The sequence below is a fragment of the Physella acuta genome, unplaced genomic scaffold (assembly GCF_028476545.2).
Source record: "Physella acuta isolate Inbredline_101_S28 unplaced genomic scaffold, ASM2847654v3 ptg000457l, whole genome shotgun sequence".
In the NCBI taxonomy this organism is placed as follows: domain Eukaryota; kingdom Metazoa; phylum Mollusca; class Gastropoda; family Physidae; genus Physella; species Physella acuta.
Genome location: NW_026731976.1, coordinates 794,969 through 814,180, shown reverse-complemented (window position 1 = coordinate 814,180; position 19,212 = coordinate 794,969). Strand labels below are relative to the sequence as shown.

The 19,212-nt window shown below is 43.6% G+C and overlaps 2 protein-coding genes across 3 annotated transcripts; both read right to left on the bottom strand.

The window, feature by feature from the left end:
• Positions 1 to 388: 388 nt before the first annotated feature.
• LOC131943492 (uncharacterized) lies at positions 389 to 10,711 on the bottom strand. The gene is made up of 8 exons (XM_059303652.1): positions 10,697 to 10,711; positions 10,083 to 10,250; positions 9,793 to 9,823; positions 9,269 to 9,355; positions 2,832 to 2,942; positions 2,434 to 2,501; positions 2,189 to 2,300; positions 389 to 1,284 (listed from the first exon to the last, which is right to left on the bottom strand). The coding sequence occupies exons 1-8, from the start codon at positions 10,709 to 10,711 to the stop codon at positions 1,169 to 1,171; spliced, it is 708 nt and encodes a 235-aa protein (XP_059159635.1). The 3' UTR covers positions 389 to 1,168.
• Positions 10,712 to 11,581: 870 nt separating this feature from the next.
• On the bottom strand, positions 11,582 to 19,102 carry LOC131943476 (uncharacterized). 2 transcript variants are annotated; one of them, XR_009386898.1, is made up of 4 exons: positions 18,976 to 19,102; positions 14,801 to 15,319; positions 11,883 to 12,038; positions 11,582 to 11,672 (listed from the first exon to the last, which is right to left on the bottom strand). XR_009386898.1 is itself a non-coding variant. In XM_059303637.1 (2 exons), the coding sequence occupies exons 1-2, from the start codon at positions 19,043 to 19,045 to the stop codon at positions 14,922 to 14,924; spliced, it is 468 nt and encodes a 155-aa protein (XP_059159620.1). In that variant the 5' UTR covers positions 19,046 to 19,102; the 3' UTR covers positions 14,729 to 14,921. The 2 variants fall into 2 exon arrangements, 1 of the variants encoding a protein (XP_059159620.1); XM_059303637.1 differs by lacking the exons at positions 11,582 to 11,672; positions 11,883 to 12,038 and having other exon boundaries at positions 14,729 to 15,319.
• Between the last annotated feature and the right edge of the window lie 110 nt (positions 19,103 to 19,212).

The window sequence follows — 19,212 nt, the reverse complement described above, 5'->3', positions numbered from 1 at the left end:
AGGTTAAGGTCACTGGAGTTGGTTAAGGTCACTGGAGTTGGTTAAGGTTAAGGTCACTGGAGTTGGTTAAGGTCACTGGCGTTGGTTAAGGTTAAGGTCACTGGAGTTGGTTAAGGTTAAGGTCACTGGAGTTGGTTAAGGTTAAGGTCACTGGAGTTGGTTAAGGTTAAGGTCACAAACTCTAAGAGTTAGGTCACTCGGTTAGGGACATCTGGGGACAGTTTTAGGTCACTACAGTTAGGGTCAGGTGTAATGAACCTCATCTAAAAAATTTAAACTTTATGACTGTAATGAGATATGTTTTTAATGTATTCTATTCAGTATTTTGATATTGCTGATAATTGTATCTTTTTTTAATTAGTCTAGACGACAATAAAATAAACAGCAGTAAATTGTTTGAATTTATTCGCCATAAAATATGAACGATCGACATTCTAGAACATTCTATAAACTCTGTGAAGGTAATACAACAAAATTTAATTGCATATATCAACCCCCCCCCCCTCCACATCCCCCTTTGTTCGTCCTGGATACGTTTCAATGCTGCCTGATGTCAACAGATGTGTACACAATGAAGTAGACAACATGTACACAATCAACAGACAACATGTACACAATCATTTAGACAACATGTACACAATCAATTAGACAACATGTACACAATCAAGTAGACAACATGTACACAATCAAGTAGACAACATGTACACAATCAAGTAGACAACATGTACACAATCAAGTAGACAACATGTACACAATCAAGTAGACAACATGTACACAATCAACAGACAACATGTACACAATCAACAGACAACATGTACACAATCAACAGACAACATGTACACAATCAAGTAGACAACATGTACACAATCAAGTAAACATGTACGCAATCAAAAGACAACATGTACACAATCAAGTAGACAACATGTACACAATCAAGTAGACAACATGTACACAATCAAGTAGACAACATGTACGCAATCAAAAGACAACATGTACACAATCAAGTAGACAACACGTACACAATCAAGTAGACAACATGTACACAATCAACAGACAACATGTACACAATCAACAGACAACATGTACACAATCAAGTAGACAACATGTACACAATCAACACAAAACATGTACACACAATCAACAGACAACATGTATACAATGTACACAATCAAGTAGACAACTTGTACACGCCCATGTATGATGACGTATGAAGGAATTTCACTGTGTCCTTGTGTGTAATGTGTAGCTGTATGACGTCATCTACCAGCAGGTAGAAAACACCGCCTGAAGATTTCAAAACGTGCCGGAATAGGTGAGTTGATTGAGTGACATTAGCCCAGGCTAGACACCCACACATACAGCCACACAACCCAGACACCCACATAGACACCCACACAGACACCCACACAACCCAGACACCCACACAGACACCCACACAGACATCCACACAGACACCCACACAGACATCCACACACACCCACACTATCCACCCACACAGACACCCATACAGACACCCACACAGACACCCATACAGACACCCACACTAACAAGACACCCACACAGACACCCACACAACCCAGACACCCACACTAACAAGACACCCACACAGACACCCACACAGACACCCACACAGACACCCACACTACCCAGCCACCCACACAGACACCCATACAGACACCCACACTAACAAGACACCCACACAGACACCCCCACAGACACCCACACTACCCAGCCACACTACCAAGACACCCACACAGACACCCACACAGACACCCACACAGACTCTCACACACAGACACCCACACAGACACCCACATAACACAGACACCCACACAGACACCCACACAGACACCCACACTACCCAGCCACATTACCAAGACACCCACACAGACACCCATACAGACACCCACACAGACACCCACACAGACACCCACACAGACACCCACACTACCCAGCCACACTACCAAGACACCCACACAGACACCCACACAGACACCCACACAGACACCCACACAGACACCCACACTACCCAGCCACACTACCAAGACACCCACACAGACACCCACACAGACACCCACACAGACACCCACACAGACACCCACACTACCCAGCCACACTACCAAGACACCCACACAGACACCCACACAGACTCTCACACACAGACACCCACACAGACACCCACACACACCAGAGAAAGCCGTCTGGTTGTCCTTGAGAGAGAAGCAAGTGTGTCTAGACTTGACCAAGACTTGACTGTAGGAACCGGAAATACTCAACCGTCGTACCTCGTGACCCCAGGTCTGTTGAGGAAATGACGTCATAGAACACGTCAACCAATGGACATAAAGAATGTTTAAAATAGTTTCGTCATTGCCGATGGTCTCAGGTTAAAAAGTTTACCGTTAAATTCTTCTCTGTGTAGGAAAAGTTTACCGTTAAATTATTCTCTGTGCAGGCTGTATTGGAGCTAAACTGAAGGCTGCTGTAGGTGTAGTAGGCGCCTGGTGGTCAGATGTGGTCACGTGACGTGAGAGATGGGGGGATGATGGGGGGGGGATGATGGGTGGATGTACGGTGGATGATGGGTGGATAATGGGGTGGATAATGGGGTGGATAATGGGATGGATGTAAGGTGGATAATGGGGTGATGATCGGTGGATGCAAGGTGGATAAAGGGGTGGATGATGGGGGGATAATGGGTGGATAATGGGGTGATGATCGGCGGATGCAACGTGGATAATGAGGTTGATGTAAGGTTGTGGATAATGGGGGTAGATGATGGGTGAATGTAAAATGGATGATGGGTCGCAAGCCAAGAAAGATCTAAGTACCGCTGTGCTGGATGATGAAACCCTCTGTAGTGACCTTGACCTTGCTGACGTGCTCGCTGCCTTCCTGTGTTGTGTTTGGGTCAAATCCTAAAACAACTGAGTCGTCTGCGTCTGGGGACATTATTCGAGGGAAGTAATTCTCGCTGAGGGACGTGGTTGGACGGTAGGACGGACACACCCTTTTTATAGGAGGGACATGGTTGGACGGTAGGACGGACACGCCCTTTTTATAGGAGGGACATGGTTGGACGGACACGCCCTTTTTATAGGAGGGACATGGTTGGACGGTAGGACGGACACGCCCTTTTTATAGGAGGGACATGGTTGGACGGTAGGACGGACACGCCCTTTTTATAGGAGGGACATGGTTGGACGGTAGGACGGACACGCCCTTTTTATAGGAGGGACATGGTTGGACGGACACGCCCTTTTTATAGGAGGGACATGGTTGGGCGGTAGTACGGACACGCCCTTTTTATAGGAGGGACATGGTTGGACGGTAGGACATGCTTGAGTTCACCCAGCTCTGACGGGTACCTGACTCAGGGGAAGGTACAGCCAGTCGAGCACTGAACATATGCTGAGGTATGTCTCTAGAACTGAACACACTATCCCTTGTATGCTGAGGTCTCTAGAACTGAACACACTATCCCTTGTATGCTGAGGTCTCTAGAACTGAACACACTATCCCTTGTATGCTGAGGTAGGTCTCTAGAACTGAACACACTATCCCTTGTATGCTGAGGTCTCTAGAACTGAACACACTATCCCTTGTATGCTGAGGTCGGTCTCTAGAACTGAACACACTATCTCTTGTATGCTGAGGTAGGTCTCTAGAACTGAACACACTATCTCTTGTATGCTGAGGTAGGTCTCTAGAACTGAACACACTATCCCTTGTATGCTGAGGTCTCTAGAACTGAACACACTATCTCTTGTATGCTGAGGTCTCTAGAACTGAACACACTATCCCTTGTATGCTGAGGTCGGTCTCTAGAACTGAACACACTATCCCTTGTATGCTGAGGTAGGTCTCTAGAACTGAACACACTATCCCTTGTATGCTGAGGTCTCTAGAACTGAACACACTATCCCTTGTATGCTGAGGTCTCTAGAACTGAACACACTATCCCTTGTATGCTGAGGTAGGTCTCTAGAACTGAACACACTATCCCTTGTATGCTGAGGTCTCTAGAACTGAACACACTATCCCTTGTATGCTGAGGTCTCTAGAACTGAACACACTATCCCTTGTATGCTGAGGTAGGTCTCTAGAACTGAACACACTATCTCTTGTATGCTGAGGTAGGTCTCTAGAACTGAACACACTATCTCTTGTATGCTGAGGTAGGTCTCTAGAACTGAACACACTATCCCTTGTATGCTGAGGTCTCTAGAACTGAACACACTATCTCTTGTATGCTGAGGTCTCTAGAACTGAACACACTATCCCTTGTATGCTGAGGTAGGTCTCTAGAACTGAACACACTATCCCTTGTATGCTGAGGTAGGTCTCTAGAACTGAACACACTATCTCTTGTATGCTGAGGTAGGTCTCTAGAACTGAACACACTATCTCTTGTATGCTGAGGTAGGTCTCTAGAACTGAACACACTATCCCTTGTATGCTGAGGTAGGTCTCTAGAACACTATCTCTTGTATGCTGAGGTAGGTCTCTAGAACTGAACACACTATCTCTTGTATGCTGAGGTAGGTCTCTAGAACTGAACACACTATCTCTTGTATGCTGAGGTACGTCTCTAGAACTGAACACACTATCCCTTGTATGCTGAGGTAGGTCTCTAGAACTGAACACACTATCCCTTGTATGCTGAGGTAGGTCTCTAGAACTGAACACACTATCTCTTGTATGCTGAGGTAGGTCTCTAGAACTGAACACACTATCCCTTGTATGCTGAGGTCTCTAGAACTGAACACACTATCCCTTGTATGCTGAGGTAGGTCTCTAGAACTGAACACACTATCCCTTGTATGCTGAGGTAGGTCTCTAGAACTGAACACACTATCCCTTGTATGCTGAGGTCTCTAGAACTGAACACACTATCCCTTGTATGCTGAGGTCTCTAGAACTGAACACACTATCCCTTGTATGCTGAGGTAGGTCTCTAGAACTGAACACACTATCCCTTGTATGCTGAGGTCTCTAGAACTGAACACACTATCCCTTGTATGCTGAGGTAGGTCTCTAGAACTGAACACACTATCCCTTGTATGCTGAGGTAGGTCTCTAGAACTGAACACACTATCCCTTGTATGCTGAGGTAGGTCTCTAGAACTGAACACACTATCCCTTGTATGCTGAGGTAGGTCTCTAGAACTGAACACACTATCCCTTGTATGCTGAGGTCTCTAGAACTGAACACACTATCCCTTGTATGCTGAGGTCTCTAGAACTGAACACACTATCCCTTGTATGCTGAGGTAGGTCTCTAGAACTGAACACACTATCCCTTGTATGCTGAGGTCTCTAGAACTGAACACACTATCCCTTGTATGCTGAGGTAGGTCTCTAGAACTGAACACACTATCCCTTGTATGCTGAGGTAGGTCTCTAGAACTGAACACACTATCCCTTGTATGCTGAGGTAGGTCTCTAGAACTGAACACACTATCCCTTGTATGCTGAGGTAGGTCTATAGAACTGAACACACTATCCCTTGTATGCTGAGGTATCTAAAACAGATACATTCCATAAGCCAGAGACTTTACTTTGGATTACTTAGGTCCCAACCATTTAAAATATAAATTGCAAGGGGAGTAACCTCTCCATTTTTAAAATAATTTTATTGAAAATAATCTTTGGTCCTTTTGGTGAAATCTTTGAGTGTACGTTAATCACCCTCTGTTGTAGATCACTGCACCCAGAGTGTATGGCACTCTTTAAAACACACCACACCCAGAGTGTATGGCACTCTTTAGAGCACACCGCACCCAGAGTGTATGGCACTCTTTAAAACACACCACACCCAGAGTGTATGGCACTCTTTAAAACACACCACACCCAGAGTGTATGGCACTCTTTAAAACACACCGCACCCAGAGTGTATGGCACTCTTTAAAACACACTGCACCCAGAGTGTATGGCACTCTTATAACACACCGCACCCAGAGTGTATGGCACTCTTATAACACACCGCACCCAGAGTGTATGGCACTCTTTAAAACACACCGCACCCAGAGTGTATGGCACTCTTTAAAACACGCCGCACCCAGAGTGTATAGCACTCTTTAATGCACACCGCACCCAGAGTGTATAGCACTCTTTAAAACACACCGCACCCAGAGTGTATGGCACTCTTTAATGCACACCGCACCCAGAGTGTATAGCACTCTTTAAAACACACCGCACCCAGAGTGTATGGCACTCTTTAAAACACACCGCACCCAGAGTGTATGGCACTCTTTAATGCACACCGCACCCAGAGTGTATAGCACTCTTTAAAACACACCGCACCCAGAGTGTATGGCACTCTTTAAAACACACCGCACCCAGAGTGTATGGCACTCTTTAAAACACACCGCACCCAGAGTGTATAGCACTCTTTAAAACACACTGCACCCAGAGTGTATGGCACTCTTATAACACACCGCACCCAGAGTGTATGGCACTCTTATAACACACCGCACCCAGAGTGTATGGCACTCTTTAAAACACACCGCACCCAGAGTGTATGGCACTCTTTAAAACACACCGCACCCAGAGTGTATAGCACTCTTTAATGCACACCGCACCCAGAGTGTATAGCACTCTTTAAAACACACCGCACCCAGAGTGTATGGCACTCTTTAATGCACACCGCACCCAGAGTGTATAGCACTCTTTAAAACACACCGCACCCAGAGTGTATGGCACTCTTTAAAACACACCGCACCCAGAGTGTATGGCACTCTTTAAAACACACCGCACCCAGAGTGTATGGCACTCTTTAATGCACACCGCACCCAGAGTGTATGGCACTCTTTAAAACACACCGCACCCAGAGTGTATGGCACTCTTTAAAACACACTGGAGCCAGAGTGCTCACATGGGAGCCCGGGGCGCCAAATCGCAGCCTGCCGGGGCGCCAAATCATTTAGCAGAAACTTCCATAAAGTAATCTCAACAACTTCCCGAAGTTTGATGGCGATCGGGTGGACAAACAAAATGACAAACAGACAGATGGACAGGCTTTCGTGTTTATGTATCCAACTAGATTATCTACGGCCCAAAACAAGTGATTTCAGAACGGTTAGAAGCGAAATATCTGGTCATCATAAATTATGTCACTTCATACTGACATATGACGATATGTTGACATGTGTGACTGTACGTTGACTTATGTTTAGATATGTTGACTTATGTTTAGATAAACGATAGCAACTAATGAAAGGAGATTCTAACTTATTAGGTAGGCCAGGTAGGTAGGGGGGGGGGAGGGGGTAAAAAAATGACCTACAGCAATGACCTACTTATAAAAAACTGGCGTAGACATAACGGTCAGTCAAGCGTAACAGAAGATTTCTGGTTTCAAAAATACCAAGTACAAAAAAAATATTCTGAGGCCCAGAATTTGTTTTTAAAAAAAAAAAACTGAATCGAATGGGATCAAATTTTCCTTGAAATCAAGCGTCAACAGGAAGTAGTAATTTACGCTATTCACGATTTCTCAAAAAACGTACGTGAATTTATAATGTACTAATAATATTCCGCACTAGTATACCCATTTTATTTGGTGTTTACCTGGTGCGCAATTCTTTTTTCTACGAGATTTTGTTCTATTTAAAAGTTGATTAAAAATCGTGTCTATAGCCCAAGTTGCCATCCCCCGTAGTGTTATATAAGAAAATTCGAGAAAGTTTAGGGGAGATCACTCCCGGTTTATTTGTCCTTGTTTTTTCTACCCTTCGAATTTTCTTGTAAATTTTTGGTTTAAAATTTTTTATCTGTCTATGAAAGGTAATACATGTTTATAAGTTCCAACTTGATTTAAAATACCTGTATGTCTGTGAAAGGTAATACATGTTTATAAGTTCCAACTTGATTTAAAATACCTGTATGTCTGTGAAAGGTAATACATGTTTATAAGTTCCAACTTGATTTAAAATACCTGTATGTCTGTGAAAGGTAATACATGTTTACAAGTTCTAACTTGGTTTAAAATACCTGTATGTCTGTGAAAGGTAATACATGTTTACAAGTTCTAACTTGGTTTAAAATACCTGTATGTCTGTGAAAGGTAATACATGTTTACAAGTTCTAACTTGGTTTAAAATACCTGTATGTCTGTGAAAGGTAATACATGTTTATAAGTTCCAACTTGATTTAAAATACCTGTATGTCTGTGAAAGGTAATACATGTTTACAAGTTCTAACTTGGTTTAAAATACCTGTATGTCTGTGAAAGGTAATACATGTTTACAAGTTCTAACTTGGTTTAAAATACCTGTATGTCTGTGAAAGGTAATACATGTTTACAAGTTCTAACTTGGTTTAAAATACCTGTATGTCTGTGAAAGGTAATACATGTTTACAAGTTCTAACTTGGTTTAAAATACCTGTATGTCTGTGAAAGGTAATACATGTTTACAAGTTCTAACTTGGTTTAAAATACCTGTATGTCTGTGAAAGGTAATACATGTTTACAAGTTCTAACTTGGTTTAAAATACCTGCATGCCTGTTGAATAAAATAGTATTAAAAAATGTATTTTCTTACGCCTAGAGCATGTAAAAGCTTTTCTTTAAAAATGCTTAACATTTGATTTGTTTTAAATGATGTGAACAAAACGCGTTCGATCGTTGATCTGGTTTAGTTGTTGACACTAATACGATTCAGTTAACACTTCACAGGTAATAACAATCAGTAAAGCGCCTGATATCATGGCCCGGTCAAGGGCATTGATCAAGGTGTTTTTTTTTTCTGAGAATACCGTGTCAGCTAAAATTCTATGCGTACTTGGGCTCAATTTTTCATGAAACGGTAATTTCCGCTGAAAACAGATAACAAAATTTTCGAGGAAAAAAAACTCGATTGTCGAAAACGTTTAGACCAAAATGTGGTCGTGTTTTGTCTCGTCTCTAGCATTCGGGTAAGTCGATAACACAACAGGGGGGGGGGGGGGTACTTGGAATATGTTAATTAATAGCGCGGACTACTTGTTGATTAAAAGCACACGAGATTTTTTTGTTAAGTCATAAAAGCCCGAACACGCGATCTCCTATTTTTTAAAATCAAAGTTCTCTTACAGTCTATCGCTCTGTCAGCGATATAAAAACACGTTCCTAGACACACACCTTCAGTAAAAAATTAAAACGACAAAAACCCAAAACTTGACAAAGGCTTGAATTTCGACAAAAAAAAAACCCAAAAATTTACAAAAACCGGAAACGTGTCAAAATCTCGACAATTGACAAAAACCCAAACATGTACCAACTTACCTTCCGTTGTCTCCAGTTGCCTAGCAACATGTTTGTGTGCCAGTACGTTACCCAATGTCAAGGTCGTGTTGGTTTGGTTTGACCCGTCTGAAAGTGAGTAAATTATTGTGTACAAATTGAGCTGTGTACAGCCTATCATGTCATCTACCCATGTCATCTAATGTCACACAGTCCTGTTATTTAATGATGTCATTTAGTCATGTCATCTCAAGTCATCTACTCATGTCATCTAATGTCATATCATTTCGTCGAGTAGGCTGTCGAATAATGGTTAAATGACTGTTTAACAACTGGTTAACTGTTTAACAGCTGTTTAACAGCTGTTTAACAACTGGTTAACAACTGGTTAACTGTTTAACAACTGTTTAACAGCTGTTTAATAACTGGTTAACAACTGGTTAACTTTTTAACAACTGTTTAACAGCTGTTTAATAACTGGTTAACAACTAGTTAACTGTTTAACAACTGTTTAATAACTGGTTAACAACTGGTTAACAACTGGTTAACTGGTTAGCCTGAGTTACCTTTCCCTGGGTACCTGGACTGTGATAAAATCTGAAACATTTGACAACCTGGGGTCACAGGGTGGAGCTTGGTCGGGTGGAAAGTTACGTTATACAGGACAGGACAGTTAGACAGGACAGTTAGACAGGACAGTCAGATAGGACAGTCAGACAGGACAGTCAAACAGGACAGGACAGTTAGACAGGACAGTTAGACAGGACAGTCAGATAGGACAGTCAGACAGGACAGTCAAACAGGACAGGACAGTTAGACAGGACAGTCAGATAGGACAGTCAGACAGGACAGTTACCTGACTTAAGATGGCGGCCGCCTGTTGATACGTGCGAGCACAACAAAAATGGCGCCCAAACTGTGCTGCCTGCGTGTACAGGTCCCTGCAGGCGATGTCACTGCCACACAACCTGTCGCAGGAGTGACACACTGACCCCAGCAGAGCGTCTGTCTCATTAGTGTTGATCTAGAGAACAGATTTTAGAGATCCTTGTTTGATTGAAGGACTATCAAGTCACGTGACATTAAATACTAGCGTTTAAGTTTAAGATCAGAAGAATGAACAGACGTTAAGAAACGACAAGTCTTGTTTTATAGCAAGAAATGACAAGTCTGTTTTATAGCAGGGGTCTCCAAACTACGGGCCGCGGGCCGTATGCGGCCCGCGAGGTTCTCTCATCCGGCCCTCGGAGATCTTTTTGACCACCGAAAAAAATGTTTGTTGTAGGTGGCTGAAGAAGAATGCCACCCCAAATAGATGCCCGGGAGAAATTCTGGCCCCCGAACTTATATTTGATAGTTAATGCGGCCCTCGGGCTGAAAAGTTTGGAGACCCCTGTTTTATAGCAAGAAATTACAAGTCTTGTTTTATAGAAGAAATAACACATTAATATAATATGTAACAAAACGTACAAACAGGAACACCATGACTTACCTTTGGCGGCTGGTCACATGACTTACTGGTCACATGACTTACTGGTCACATGACTTACTGGTCACATGACTTACCTGGGGCGGCTGGTCACATGACTTACTGGTCACATGACTTACCTGGGGCGGCTGGTCACATGACGTACAGGTCACATGACTTACCTGGGCGACTGGTCACATGACTTACTGGTCACATGACTTACAAGTGACATGACTTACTGGTCAAATGACTTACTGATTACATGACTTACCCTGGGCGACTGGTCACATGACTTACTGGTCACATGACTTACTGGTCAAATGACTTACTGATCACATGACTTACCTGGGCGACTGGTTACATGACTTACATGGGGCGGCTGGTCACATGACTTACTGGTCACATGACTTACCTGGGACGGCTGGTCACATGACTTACTGGTCACATGACTTACTGGTCACATGACTTACTGGTCACATGACTTACATGGGGCCGCTGGTCACATGACTTACTGGTCACATGACTTACTGGTCACATGACTTACTGGTCACATGACTTACTGGTCACATGACTTACTGGTCACATGACTTACTGGTCACATGACTTACTGGTCACATGACTTACTGGTCACATGACTTACTGGTCACATGACTTACTGGTCACATGACTTACTGGTCACATGACTTACTGGTCACATGACTTACTGGTCACATGACTTACTGGTCACATGACTTACTGGTCACATGACTTACTGGTCACATGACTTACTGGTCACATAACTTACCTGGGCGACTGGTCACATGACTTACCTGGGGCGGCTGGTCACATGACTTACCTGGGGCGGCTGGTCACATGACTTACGTGGGGCGACTGGTCACATAACTTACCTGGGGCGACTGGTCAGATCTCAGGTGGACGATCCACACGAAGACGATTACACACAGGCATAGTGACGTCAGTGACAGTGCAACGGGCAGGCTGAAATATGTGACAAGTTGTGACACGTTGTGACAAAGTGTGACACAATGTGACACGTTGTGACAAAGTGTGACACAATGTGACACGTTGTGACAAAGTGTGACACGTTGTGACAATATGTGACACGCTGTGACAAAGTGTGACACGTTCAAAACATCTTGACATGTGTTTAATGTGAGACACAAGAGCATGAGGTCAACAAAAATTTACCATCTAAACATTCTGCGGCTCCACGTCATTTCCGCCATAGTTTGCCAGATTTTTTTGTCCGTCTTTTGAAAACAAAGTTAGGGGGAGGGGACCTAGATGACGTCTGCATGAAGCATGTGACGTCAGCTTGCACGTGAGGAGCACCCACAAATAGCTCTGGAAAAGAAATGTAAAAACATTGTGTGAGTGTCTCGGGTTAAAACGGTGATTCGTTTTACGAACATATTGGTGGATTGTTGGTGGATTGTTGGAAAATTGTTGGTGGATTGTTGGTGGATTGTGTTTTATAGTTGAGTGTGTGAGAACACGAGTGTCCTCTAGTTGTGTTTTTGTTGTTGACACATACACGTTTAATCAGACAGCTGATTCTAGTGACTTTAGCCAGACACAGACATTTACACAAGTGACTCTAACCTTAAGAAAACAGACATTTATACCAGTGACTTTCTGATAAACAAAGTATCATTATCCACAGAAACTGATACCAAAATTGCAGAAAAAGGTCTCTCAAATTTCTAGGAATACCACAAGGTTAAAAGTGCAAGGTTGATTTTTTTTTTTTTTTTTTTTTTTTGAAAAACACGACCCGATAAAACCATAGCCTCCTTCCCGTCCTTTAAGCCCCCCCCCCCCCCCCCCCTTTCAGTTCATTAGGAACTAGCAAATAAACAGGCCGCACTTTTCTAAGAAAATCGTCCATTGTCTCTTTGTGGCCCAAGCGCAGGTAGGTTTTAGCTTTTAATGCTGTCAACAAAACTCAAAGTTAGAGTAACATAAGTCGGTTTCATATCTCGTCCTCCTCACAACCAACTGCCACCTCCAACCCACATCAGCGTTCATCTTTAAAAAAAAACATTCTCCAGTTCACAACACACACGCTGTCACTCGACCAGTCGCTTCCCTTGTTACCCTGCATCACTCCGTACAACAACATACACGCATCAACACACCCGGCGTCGTGCAATACTACCGTATACACACACACACACGCAGTGATCCGTCCCACGTAACACACCTGTCATACACATCACCACACTATCTCCCAGCTGTAGAAAAATATTGTAGGTTTTAGAATGTCAACAGATTGTAATTATGTCAACCAGCTATCTATCTATATATATAATTCTCTTCTGGGAGACGCTAGAAAACAAGCTGTAAGCGCGCTCCCTATCACACCCACCCCTACATGTTCTGGTGAGCTGTGGTTCACGTTAAATGTTTACATTCGTGGAGCCGGTTTTAGTGACGGCTATTAGGGGCAGATAATTTAGTTTGAAACGATTTTAAACTTAGGGGAGGTAACTAAGAGGAGGCTGCTTTCAAGGGTGGAGGTGTAGGGTAGGGGTTGGGGAAAGGAGGGGGGGGGGAGGGTTATCGTCCTTAACGAGCTACTTATAGTGTTTTAAAGCAAATATTTTCAGTGGCAGCATTGGTACTGTCGAAATCACAAATTATGAATTACTGAAATGTAGAAAATAAAACAACTAAATAGAGGCGTATGATACGCCGCGCGGTCGGCTCGTTTAAGAAATTAGTACAGATTGTAATTCTATCAACTTGCAACACAAATTTTACAATTCTCAACAATTAGCTCAAAATATTTCGTAGAAGATTTCTAAGACTTTTTTCTGTGACTTTATTTCCGAGACTTTATTTCTGTGACTATTTCCTATAATAAAAATTCTCTTGTGACTTTTTCCGTTGACCACCTTGTCCCACAAACAAATTATTTATGACATGTCCCAATATCACCGTCTTTAATAAAAGTTAAGAGTACAAGCTTTATATCCCCTTGCTTATTTTTTAATGGGTTGTGGGGGGGGGGGGGGGGGGGTAATAATATACCGCACTATTATACAAATTTTATTAGGCGTTCACTTGGTGTGCAATTCTTTTTTCTACGAGATTCTATTCTATTTTTAAAAGTTTGATTTAAAATGAATTTAAAATATTGTCTACATCCCTAGTTGCCATCCGCCGTAGTGTTATGTAAGTATATTCGAGAAAGTTTAAGGAAATCACTCTTGGTTTATTCTACTTGATTGTATTCTATATAAAACTCCCGCTTTATTTGATTATATACAGGTGAAGTAGAGTTGGTTCGTGTTGACATTAAAAAACCTACTCTTGTGTTTCACAAACTGATTACAGATAATTAATTAGGTAATCTATCGCTTTATGTATGTAAAATCGGCAGTGGCTAGTAATGTACGAATAAGTTACCTCATTGTCAAGGCTTTAATAGAAGTATATTCTGATATATTTGTGTCAAATATAGATAACTGAATAATTAACCAAAATCAATGGCTAAATATATCAATATAGGCCAGAAATTAACTTTAAACAGCAGTGTTTAAAAGCAAGATTTGCTATATAAACATCAGCCGTTTGTAAAATATAGTGGCTTCCCCTGAATCTCGCGCTATAAGGTTACAAAAAAAAAACAAGATGGCTGCTACAGTAAATGAGCATGGTTGCATCTGTTGGAAACATCGCTAGTCTTATTTATTACTGAAAAGTTTTTATACAATTGTTTAAAAACATGTAGGTCTACATAAATGAAACTTTGAAACATTTTTGTAAATTTCAAAACATAAAATCCTCCTAAAAATGTGAAATAATTACTAAAATTTAAGGAGTCGACTGTTTTTCACATTACTAGTCGCGGGCGATTTTACGTACCTAAAGCGATAGATTACCATTAATTAATTATGTTCGTTTTAATTAATTAATTAATAACATCATACAAACACAAAAAATAAAAATAAATTGTCAATACATTTAAAACAGTTTTATTTCGTTTTTAATTAAAAATTAGTCCTCTAAAAACATTTGGATATTTTGAAAACATTTTCACTTAAAAAAAATTCATAATTTTGTACACGTTAGACTCAGGTCGCTATAGTTAAAGTACCTACACATGTCAGTTGACAGAAATCCTGAGTGACAGAAATCCTGAGTGACAGAAATCCTGAGTGAAAGAGGTCCTGTGACAGAGGTCCTGTGTGACAGAGGTCCTGTGTGAGAGGTCCTGGTCCTCTACCTACACCTGTAGTAGACAAGCGTACAGAAGACGACCACCTGTGGTACCAGAATCCCGACGATGGCCGCGAACGTGTTGTGGACGTCTTGTTGACGGGCCTTGATCACGTACTCGGGCTCGTCTTTAGGTGTGTACTCGGGTTCGCCTCGATCCTCCCCTATTAGACGGGTGTCCTGGGCTGGGTGTTTGCCGCGGACCGTGGTGGGCCCACCCGTCTCCCCCCGCGTGGTGGGCCCACCAGTCTCCCCCCGAGGCGAATTGTCTGGGTCGTCGGTGTCACAACTCGTCTCTGTCTGGGTCTCTTCCGGTGTCTCTGTCTGGGTCTCTTCCGGTGTTGGTGTGCTGTGTGTCTCGTGTGTGACGTGTTCAGCTCGTGTGCTGTGTTCTCGGGGGTCTGGGGTGAAAAAAGAAATGGAAACATTCTTTAATCAAACTTATCAAATAACTTCTTCCTGTGTCACATTTTGTGATCACACTACATCTGTCACACTACACCTGTCACATCCCACCTGTCACATCCCACCTGTCACACTACACCTGTCACACTACACCTGTCACACTACACCTGTCACACTACACCTGTCACACTACACCTGTCACACTACACCTGTCACACTACACCTGTCACACTACACCTGCCACACTACACCTGTCACACTACACCTGCCACACTACACCTGCCACACTACACCTGTCACACTACACCTGTCACACTACACATGTCACCTAACACCTGTCACCTGTCACATCACACCTGTCACCTGTCACATCACACCTGTCACCTGTCACATCAGACCTGTCACCTGTCACATCACACCTGTAAAACTACACCAGTCACATCACACCTGTCACATCACAACTGTCACATCACACCTGTCACATCACACCTGTCACATCACACCTGTCACCTAACACCTGTCACCTGTCACATCACACCTGTCACATCACACATGTCACACTACACCTGTCACATCACAACTGTCACATCACAACTGTCACATCACAACTGTCACATCACAACTGTCACATCACAACTGTCGCATCACACCTGTCACCTGTCACATCACACCTGTCACCTGTCACATCACACCAGTCACCTGTCACATCACACCTGTCACCTGTCACATCACAACTGTCACATCACACCTGTCACCTGTCACATCACACCTGTCACATCACACCTGTCACCTGTCACATCACACCAGTCACCTGTCACATCACACCTGTCACCTGTCACATCACAACTGTCACCTGTCACATCACACCTGTCACATCACACCTGTCACATCACACCTGTCACCTGTCACATCACACCTGACACCTGTCACATCACACCTGACACCTGTCACATCACACCTGTCACATCACACCTGTCACATCACACCTGTCACATCACACCTGTCACATCACAACTGTCACATCACACCTGTCACCTGTCACATCACACCTGTCACCTGTCACATCACACCTGACACCTGTCACATCACACCTGTCACATCACACCTGTCACCTGTCACATCACACTTGTCACCTGTCACATCACAACTGTCACATCACACCTGTCACCTGTCACATCACACCTGTCACATCACACCTGTCACCTGTCACATCACACCTGACACCTGTCACATAACACCTGTCACCTCTCACATCACAACTGTCACATCACACCTGTCACCTGTCACATCACACCTGACACCTATCACATCACACCTGTCACCTCTCACATCACAACTGTCACATCACACCTGTCACATCACACCTGTCACCTGTCACATTACACCTGTCACCTGTCACATTACACCTGTCACCTGTCACGTTACACCTGTCACCTGTCACGTCACACCTGACACCTGTCACATCACACCTGTCACATCACAACTGTCACATCACACCTGTCACCTGTCACATCACACCTGTCACCTGTCACATCACACCTGTCACCTGTCACATCACACCTGTCACCTGTCACATCACACCTGTCACACTACACCTGTCACATCACACCTGTCAACTGTCACATCACACCTGCCACCTGTCACATCACACCTGTCACCTGTCACATCACAACTGTCACATCACACCTGTCACATCACACCTGTCAACTGTCACATCACACCTGTCATATCACAACTGTCACATCACACCTGTCAACTGTCACATCACACCTGACACCTGTCACATCACACCTGTCACCTGTCACATCACAACTGTCACATCACACCTGTCACATCACACCTGTCAACTGTCACATCACACCTGTCATATCACAACTGTCACATCACACCTGTCAACTGTCACATCACACCTGTCAACTGTTACATCACACCTGTCAACTGTCACATCACACCTGTCAACTGTCACATCACACCTGACACCTGTCACATCACACCTGACACCTGTCACATCACACCTGTCACATCACACCTGTCACATCACACCTGTCACATCACACCTGTCACCTGTCACATCACACCTGTCACCTGTCACATCACACCTGTCACCTGTCACATCACACCTGACACCTGTCACATCACACCTGACACCTGTCACATCACACTTGTCACCTGTCACATCACAACTGTCACATCACACCTGTCACCTGTCACATCACACCTGTCACATCACACCTGTCACCTGTCACATCACACCTGACACCTGTCACATAACACCTGTCACCTCTCACATCACAACTGTCACATCACACCTGTCACATCACACCTGTCACCTGTCACATCACACCTGTCACCTGTCACATCACACCTGTCACCTGTCACATCACACCTGACACCTGTCACATCACACCTGACACCTGTCACATCACACTTGTCACCTGTCACATCACAACTGTCACATCACACCTGTCACCTGTCACATCACACCTGTCACATCACACCTGTCACCTGTCACATCACACCTGACACCTGTCACATAACACCTGTCACCTGTCACGTCACACCTGACACCTGTCACATCACACCTGTCACATCACAACTGTCACATCACACCTGTCACCTGTCACATCACACCTGTCACCTGTCACATCACACCTGTCACCTGTCACATCACACCTGTCACCTGTCACATCACACCTGTCACACTACACCTGTCACATCACACCTGTCAACTGTCACATCACACCTGCCACCTGTCACATCACACCTGCCACCTGTCACATCACACCTGTCACCTGTCACATCACAACTGTCACATCACACCTGTCACATCACACCTGTCAACTGTCACATCACACCTGTCATATCACAACTGTCACATCACACCTGTCAACTGTCACATCACACCTGACACCTGTCACATCACACCTGTCACCTGTCACATCACAACTGTCACATCACACCTGTCACATCACACCTGTCAACTGTCACATCACACCTGTCATATCACAACTGTCACATCACACCTGTCAACTGTCACATCACACCTGTCAACTGTTACATCACACCTGTCAACTGTCACATCACACCTGTCAACTGTCACATCACACCTGACACCTGTCACATCACACCTGACACCTGTCACATCACACCTGTCACATCACACCTGTCACCTGTCACATCACACCTGTCACCTGTCACATCACACCTGACACCTGTCACATCACACCTGACACCTGTCACATCACACCTGACACCTGTCACACACATCTGTCACGTGTCACACACATCTGTCATGACACTACTTCCGTTAAAAAACTTTCATTAATGACATTTATAGATACTTAAATCCTCTGGGATATGGCTAACATTATGGCTAACATTATGGCTAACATTATGGCTAACATTATGGCTAACATTATGGCTAACATTATGGCTAACATTATGGCTAACATTATGGCTAACATTATGGCTAACATTATGGCTAACATTATGGCTAACATTATAGCTAACATTATAGCTAACATTATAGCTAACATTATGGCTAACATTATGGCTAACATTATGGCTAACATTATGGCTAACATTATGGCTAACATTATGGCTAACATTATGGCTAGCTAGACTAGTAAATCTGCTACTAACTGACCCTTACCTTGAGCAAGGCTAGCCACAGCTAGAAGACCCAGCACGGCTACCATGTACATTGAGGCTACCACGGTCATGATTTTTGGCTACCTGGTGGACTAGACGCTACCGTCTCGGCTGGATTAGATACCAGGTCGTTTCTGTCAAGTTGGGGGGGGGGGGGGGGGCAGATTCAATAAAATCTTAAGACAGATTAAATATAAAAAGTTATTTTAGCAACACAAACAGCGATCGTAAAAAATAC